Source organism: Austrofundulus limnaeus, unplaced genomic scaffold, assembly GCF_001266775.1.
Source record: "Austrofundulus limnaeus strain Quisiro unplaced genomic scaffold, Austrofundulus_limnaeus-1.0 Scaffold179, whole genome shotgun sequence".
NCBI lineage: Eukaryota > Metazoa > Chordata > Actinopteri > Cyprinodontiformes > Rivulidae > Austrofundulus > Austrofundulus limnaeus.
This window is the reverse complement of record NW_013952581.1, coordinates 1060635-1069070: the sequence shown is the minus strand read 5'-3', so window position 1 is coordinate 1069070 and position 8436 is coordinate 1060635. Positions and strand designations below refer to the sequence as shown.

General features: G+C 44.8%; 1 protein-coding gene across 1 annotated transcript in view; it reads right to left on the bottom strand.

The window, feature by feature from the left end:
• col12a1b (collagen, type XII, alpha 1b) overlaps positions 1-8436 on the bottom strand; it is a 105433-nt gene that overhangs the window by 57901 nt on the left and 39096 nt on the right. Inside the window, exons 16-22 of the mRNA XM_014017903.1 lie at positions 7660-7965; positions 7133-7325; positions 5738-5862; positions 3765-3914; positions 3085-3204; positions 539-703; positions 321-467 (exon numbers count right to left, since the gene is read on the bottom strand). Of these exons, the coding sequence (XP_013873357.1) occupies positions 321-467; positions 539-703; positions 3085-3204; positions 3765-3914; positions 5738-5862; positions 7133-7325; positions 7660-7965 (1206 nt within the window). The remainder of the gene's footprint in view (positions 1-320; positions 468-538; positions 704-3084; positions 3205-3764; positions 3915-5737; positions 5863-7132; positions 7326-7659; positions 7966-8436) is intronic.

Here is an 8436-nt window from a genome sequence, read left to right as displayed (position 1 = left end):
CACCTTCAGGGTGGATATAGCTCACTCACACTGAGGACCTATCCATGTCATCATTTACCCAGAATGCTTTGTGTGCAAATAAAATGGCTCCGTTCATGAAATAAACTGAAGATAAAAACTGAACATCCTACAGTATTTTTACAGTCTTTATTTTACAGTTAAAATATATGTTTATTAAATAAAGTCTAATGTTACAACTAATCATGGATCCCTTTAAATGAACTACCTTTAGCTAAGCATTCAGCCCTGTTCTGTCTAAAGAATTGACGGTTTTGGATTCAGCAGTATGTCGCTGCTGGTTCTGGTTCTGTTTCTGGTACCTGAACCCTTGACACTGTTGCACAGATTGACGGTAAGGTCATCTACGATGGTCACTAGGAAGCTGAAGTCGGCCACGTTGTACATGTGGATCTCATCAGGGTCGGAGGCGATGGACCTCAGCTCGTTCTCATCGGCGTTCTTCACACCTGAAAAGAGACGTTGAGTCAGATCTCTGTCAGAAACCAGAGGTGGAAACATGGAGGAGGCGTCCGCTCACCAATGGCGTACAGCTCGATCCCGCTGTCTCTCAGGTTCTGAGAGTTGACCACAATTTCATCCTGAGACTTTCCATCAGTGATCAGGACACCAATTTTGCGGGAGTCATCACGCATTCCAACGTTGCGATTGAAGTTGTTCTTGAGGATGTAGCTCAGAGCCATTCCTGTTCAAAGTCAAGAGTTTGGTTTAAGGAAATATTCTGTGTTTTTATGTCAACTCAGGTCAAATCTCTGGTGTTCTCTGTCATCTAGAACTGGTTCTGACTCATTTTCACCAGCATGTTTCTGGACTGTGGGAGGAAGCCAGAGAATACTCCTGCATAAACAGGGAGAACATGTAAACTCCAAACATCCTTATCAGTGTTGATGTTTAGAACTCAACCCCTCCACACTCTACAATCTGTCAGAACAAGGTTGGATTATGGATAATCTGGAAATCCTTCTTTAGTTTCGCGATAAAACTGTCAGATTCTCAGTGCCGGTTTCTCTTGGGACACTTGTCTGAACCCTCACATCTCTCGATATTCTTTTCTCTCAACTGATCAGGATGCAGCTTCAAGCCAATAGATCATGCTAAACTAAGAAGAGGGCCACCAACATTTGTCTAATATCCTGGTTGGTACCATGGACTGTCAGATTGGTACTACAGTCTGCCAGGTTGGAATCATGGTCTGTCAGGGTGATCTGCGTCAGGTTAGTACCATAGTCTGTGTCAGGCTGGTACCATGGTCCATCAGGTTGGTACTATAGTATTTCAGGTTGGTACCATAATCTGTCAGGTTGGTACCAAGATCCATCAGGTTGGTACCATAGTCTGTCAGGTTGGTACCAAAGTCTTTCAGGTTGGTACCATAGTCTGTGTCAGGTTGGTACAATAGTCTGTCAGGTCGGTACTATGACCCTTCAGGTTGGTACCATCGTCTGAGTCAGGCTGGTACCATGGTCCGTCAGGTTGATACCATGGTCTGTCAGATTAGTACCATGAGCCGTCAGGTTTGTACTATGATCCGTGTCAGGTTAGTACCATAGTCTGGTTCAGGCTGGTACCATGGTCTGTCAGGTTGGTACCATAGTAAGTCAGGTTGGTATCACGGTTCATTAGGTTGGTACCATGGTCCTTCAGGTTGGTCAGGTTGGTACCATAGTCAGTGTTAGGTTGGTACCAAGATCCATCAGGTTGGTCCCATAGTCTGTATCAGGTTGGTACCACCATCTATCAGGTTGGTACTATGGTCCTTCAGGTTGGTAGTATAGTCTGTCAGGTTGGTACCATAGTCTGTATTAGGTTGGTACCAAGATCCGTCAGGCTGGTACAATAGTCTTTCAGGTTAGTACCATCGTCTGTCTGGTTGGTACCATGGTCTATCATGCTGGGACCTTGTGCTATGTCAGATTGGTACCACGGTCTGCCTACTTTGTACTATAGTCCGTTAGGTTGGTACAGTAGTCTTTCTGGTTGGTACCACAGTCTATCAGGTTGGTACCATTGTCTGTCAGGTTGGTACCACAGTTTGTGTTAGTTTGGTACCAAAATCCATCAGGCTGGTACCATAGTCTGTCAGGTTGGTACCTTAGTCCGTCAGGTTGGTACAATAGTCTTTCAGGTTGGTACCATGGTCTGTCTGGTTGGTACCATGGTCTATCATGCTGGGACCTTGTACTATGTCAGATTGGTACCACGGTCTGCCTGGTTGGTACCATGGTTCTTCTGGTTTGTATCAGGATCCGTCAGGTTGGTACCATAGTCTGTCAGGTTGGTACCACAGTCTTTCAGGTTGGTATGGTATTCATGTTAGAATCTTGTACCATGTGAAATTGGTACCACGGTCTGTCTGGTTGGTACCACATTTCTTCTGGTTTGTACCATGGTCCGTCAGGTTGGTACCATAATCTGTCAGGTTGGTACCATAGTCCTTCAGGTTGGTACAATAGTCTTTCAGGTTGGTACCATGGTCTGTCTGGTTGGTACCATGGTCTATCATGCTGGGACCTTGCACTATGTTAGATTGGTACCACGGTCTGCCTGGTTGGTACCACAGTCCTTCAGATTGGTACCATGGTCTGTCTGCTTTATACTATGTCCGTCAGGTTGCTACAATAGTCTTTCAGGTTAGAACCATGGTCTGTGTCAGGTTAGTACCATGGTCTGTCTGTTTGGTACCATGGTCTGTCATGTTAGAATCTTGTAGCATGTCAGATTGGTACCACGGTCTGTCTGGTTGGTACCATGGTCTGTCGGGTTGGTACCATTTAACATGTTACATTGGTACTATAGTCTGAGTCAGGCTGGTACCATGGTCTTTCTGGTTGGTGTCATAGTCTGGCAAGTTGGTACTATATACCATGTCAAATTGGTACCATGGTCTTGTCTCCATCTCAGTCATAGCTTAGTCTGACCAGTCCTGCTGGACAGGCCCTCTGCACACCTGAGCTCAAAATACAAAGCTTAAAACTATTATAGACCCCACAAACACTATCCGGGTCCTGGTCCAAGCAGGGTTGGTGAATTTCCTGCTGTAGACCACAGAATGTGCGGTTCCATCACCTGTCATCGTGTTTCCTCCTTTATACGGCAGTTGGGCGACAGCCCCGAGCAGAGATGCTTTGGTTGGGTGGGTGTTCAGGTGCCATTCAGTCTTTGGGTCTCCACTGTACTGAGCCAAACCTGAAGGAAACAAAAATAAAGTCATTATTAGATAATATATACATACATACATATATATACATAAACATATAATTATTAGAGACTTGAGCCCCGACCTCAGATCTGTTTCACGAGATTTTATTCTTTAACTTTTCTTTACTTCTCAGCAACAAGGAAGAAAATGTTGAAAGTGTTAGTTTTATTCTTTAAAACAGTTTGAAATGTTTGATTTTATATGTCCAGCACTTTATTCAAGCTGTGCTCTTTTTTTAAAGCATTTTGTAAATAAAATACTTCTAATAATAGTATTAATAGTAGTAGTAGTAGTAACTTCATTTCATGGAGAAAATTTAGGTCATAATTCTCTAGCAGGACTGAGCTGAATATTTTAGATCCTGGATTTGATAAGCCTGACCTCGGTCAGGGTTTAGAATATAAAAACTGTCTCCTATTAGGATTAAAGTGGACTAGATTTCTTAGACCAAATCAGTCTCAAATCTTTGAATAAGACCCATGGACAAACATATAAGCAGTTCTACGTCCTGTGGCTCAACCAGCAGTCATCAATTAGAAAAAATTACCAATCTGGACTTTGTCCGGACCAATGTCGAACACGCTGACCATGCTGGCAATGAAGTTGCGGATGGCTTTGAAGTTTATGCGCCCAATGCTCCAGGAGCCGTCCACCAGCAGCACAATGTCAGCCTTGGCAGATGTCTTGCATTGAAAGCCTGCAGAGAGACAGGTGGACGTCAGGAGGACGTCAGGAGGACGTCAGGAGGATAAACAGTCTGTTTGGACTTCTCAGTGTGGGAGAAAAGAGTGAAAGGAAACATGAAGACAGATCAGTCTCAGAGAAATCAGTAACATTAATCCAGATTATTTTCTGTCCGTGGTCACATAGAGATGTTTGTTTTTTTTAATGTCTCTCCCAGCAGATGGACTCTCCTCTTCAGAAATGGTTCGCACAGTCCTGCTCCAGGTTCCTGCAGAGGAAAAAGTATCAGCTCGTCCTGATCTGTGGGACGGCTCGGTCAGTGGACAGTTAAAACTTTGTGAGCACAGCTGCAAACATATTTCTGATGACTCTGCTAAAACATATGCTTCAAAAGACTCAGATTCTGCCAGAATTCCACCAGAACCAGCGCTCATTCTGTGTCTCTGCTGCAACCAACGCCTATAAAGTTTCTGTGACCCTGCAGAAACTTGTAGGATTGTTGGTTTTCAGACCCATAACCTGGAGTTTGAATCAGTAGTTTTTAGTTTTTAATTAAAATTTGATTTATTAGTTAAAATTTTCACGATTTAATATTTAGGAGTAGTTTTTATTTTATGAGTATAAAAAATCAATTATATTACCTCATGTATACGTATGAAATCTACTTTTTTGCTTTTTTTCAAAGTTCACATGTGGAATGACCAGAACTCTGGATCCTAGATTCACCTATCTTTTATTAAAATATCATTAGACTGTGAAACCTCTTGACTCAATCTGACCCGCTCCCTTTAACAGACGGTCACTGTGTCTGGTCCCTGACCCGTTTAACAGCCAGTCACTGTGTCTGTTCCCTGACCCGTTTAACAGCCAGTCACTGTGTCTGTTCCCTGACCCGTTTAACAGCCAGTCACTGTGTCTGTTCCCTGACCCGTTTAACAGCCAGTCACTGTGTCTGTTCCCTGACCCGTTTAACAGCTAGACACTGTGTCTGTTCCCTGACCCGTTTAACAGCCAGTCACTGTGTCTGTTCCCTGACCCGTTTAACAGCCAGTTACCATGTCCATTCCCTGACCTGTTTAACAGCTAGACACTGTGTCTGTTCCCTGCCCAATTCAACAGCCAGTCACTGTGTCTGTTCCCTGACCCGTTTAACAGCTGGTCACTGTGTCTGTTCCCTGACCCAGTCACTGTGACTGTTCCCTGACCCATTTAACAGCTGGTCACTGTGTCTGTTCCCTGACCCAGTCACTGTGACTGTTCCCTGACATACTCCCTGACATGTTTTGACCCACTCCTCGACCCATTTGGCAGTTGGTCACTGTGTCTGCTTCTTAGTCCACCAGGAAGTCCTGTTCTGGATCAACAGCACCTCTTCAGACTTTCAGAGCAGAACTCTTTCTAAACTCCATCCCTGCAGCAGCCGACTGCTTTAACTACAAACCACCTCTTTTCAAACTTCAAGCAACATTTTTCTGGATATCTCTCATTTTTCATGACTGAAGAAACATTTGGCAAGCAGACACGGTGCTCAGCTGGAACCTCTGGAGATGTTAGAGCCAAAACCCTTAAAGGTCTGGATCTCTGCTCTCTGAAGCCCTTGGTCCAGAAGAGGGGCTCATTTGGATCGGTTCTGATTGTTGAGTTAGAACATGTGTTTAAATCTCTGAAACAAATTATGTTCAGTGTTAAATGATCAGACTTGAAAAAACTCAAGCAGCTAACTCAGATAGCTCTGTGTTCTGGCAGAACTCTAATGATCTGGGTCAGGAAGTTTCTGGTCTGCAGACCTAGTCCACTAACAAACAGCAGCACTGTGTGATGAGATGGAAGTTTTACCAGGAGGATCCATAGCAGGAGGTTCTGGATCCTCAGTCAGGGTGGTCTTTTCCTCTCCTGCAAGAGGAGAACTGGCTCCTCCATCAAACATCCCAAACACAGACACAGAATATTTAGTTCCTGCCCTGTAGACAAAACAGAACCCAGCATGAGACACACAGAGAAGAAGAAGCTGGAGCTTCAAGACAGCAGCTAACACAAAGTTCTTCAACTTCATCTCCTGAATCAGATCCCTGAAGTTTGAAGATTGTTCAGGAGAAAAAGGGTTAAAACACAAAAACTGTTAAATTAAGATGTAAAACCTCTGAGACTTGTTGGAGACTAGATGCAGACTAGCTGAGATTAGGTTTTGGAGACTTGTTGGAGGCTAGTTGGAGACTAGCTGAGACTAGGTAATTGGAGACTTGTTTGAGACTAGTTGGAAACTAGTTGCAAACTAGCTGCAGATTAACTGAGATTAGGTAATTGGAAATTTTTGGAGACTAGTTGGAAACTAGTTGCAAACTAGCTGAGATTAGGTTTTGGAGACTTGTTGGAGACTAGCTGAGAATGGGTTTTAGAGACTTGTTGGAGACTTGCTGAGATTGGGTTTTGGGGACTTGTTGGAGGCCAGTTGGCGACTAGCTGAGACTAGGTAATTGGAGACTTGTTGGAGACTAGTTGCAGACTAGATGCAGACTAGTTGCAGACTAGCTGAGATTAGGTTTTGGAGACTTGTTGGAGACTAGCTGAGATTAGGTTTTGGAGACTTGTTGGAGACTAGTTGGAGACTAGCTGAGATTAGGTTTTGGAGACTTGTTGGAGGCTAGTTGGAGACTAGCTGAGATTAGGTTTTGGAGACTAGTTGGAGACTAGTTGCAGACTAGTTGCAGATTAACTGAGATTAGGTTTTGGAGACTTGTTGGAGACAAGCTGAAATTAGGTTTTGGAGACTTGTAGGAGGCTAGTTGGAGACTAGCTGAAATTAGGTTTTGGAGACTTGTTGGAGGCTAGTTGGAGACTAGCTGAGACTAGTTAAATGGACACTAGTAGTCAAACGGTTCATGAGAGACATTCTAACTTGTCTCCTAGCATTCTCTGTGGTTCTAAATCTACAATGTGGGTGGCTGGTGGACAACAAAATAATATCCATTGTCCATCTGTCCAGAGCAGGAGACCGGTTCAGTCTCTGTTACTGGACTCAGGGAGATCTAAGCAGTCTTAAATAGATTCTACTTTTTGATTCTGAAAACTCTATAAGCAGCTAAACAGGAGATCTGCCTTCACTAGGTCTGTGGACCCAGTGAAGTGGACCCTTTGGACAATTCCGTTCCTCAGAGATGGTTTCTTTCAGACTGAAAACAACCTGTGAGCTATTTTTATTTCAAACTTTCTGAACTTTTTGTTGCTTTTTACCTGAGCTCCTCCAGAACCACAGTGTTATCATATGGACCCAACAGGAGCACCCCCAGGTCCACATCATCCTCTGTGGGGTGAAAGGTCACTCTGTAGCCCCTAACATCTCCAGGTGCAGGGTCCCAGGAGACCCTAAAGCTGGTCTTGGTGGGCTCTGAGGTCTGCAGGTTCCTGGGAGCTTTGTAAGGCGACACTGAAAGAAAAAAGCAGCAGAACGTCAGGACAAACTCGCTCCGAGAAGCTCCACTTCTTTATTCTGAAGTCCAAAGGATCAAACATCAGATTCATTTAGTCCAGTGTCTCTGAAGTGTGAGGACAGACAGAAAGGGGGCGTGTCTCTGCAGTGTGAGGACAGACAGAAGGGGGGCGTGTCTCTGAAGTGTGAGGACAGACAGAAGGTGGACATGTCTCTGCAGTGTACTGATAACATGTGAAAGGGGACGTGTCTCGGAGAGGTGAAGGGGGCCATGTCTCTCAGACAGTTGAAGGGGACAAGCCTCAGACAGGTGAAGGACGGACCAACGTACGTGTGGTTCCTACTCCTTGCCTTGCTTTTCCTTCCCCGTGTTTGTAGATGGGTTGGAGCGTGAGGCTGTAGGTGGTGACGGGCTGCAGGCGCTTCAGGACGGTGGAGGACACGGACCCGGGGACCTTCAGGACCATCTCTCTGCCTCCGGCTGCGGGGACGTACTTCAGCCGGTAGTTGAGCACGTTTCCTGGAGCTGGGGTCCAGGTGACCCTCATGGTCCTCTCGGTCTCGTCAGACACCAGCAGCTGCTTGGCTGCAGGAGAAGCTGTAAATAAAAACCGTTCAGAGGTTTGTCTGTGTGAAACTGAAGGTCTCAAAGTGTTTAGGTTCTGATCCACTAACTGATCCCAGCTGAACTTTCAGACAACAGTTACTGTTGCTTGTTGTCTGAACAAAAAGTGTTTTAATGAGTTGTTTTCTGGCAGCAGCGACATGGTGGAGCAGTGGTTAGACGGCCTGAAGCCTCTCTGTGGATGCTACATGATCTCTTATTAGGGACCTGTCCAGGTTTCCCATGGACAGGTCACTGACCTGGGTTTTAGCAACTGATGGAAGGAAGAGGTTCTGGTTCTGTGAAGCCTGCAGGGCAGTGGCTGATCTAGGATTTTTTTGAGTAAGGGGCCATCAAGGGGCCCCAATATTCATAGAGGGGCCAAGTATTTAACATCCTAGCACTCAAAGCACTGGTTATGGTATGGTGTTTACATTTTACCAGTCACATGTTTTAACACTTGTAATGTAATTTTTTTTAAAGGTACCACTTTACAATAAGGTT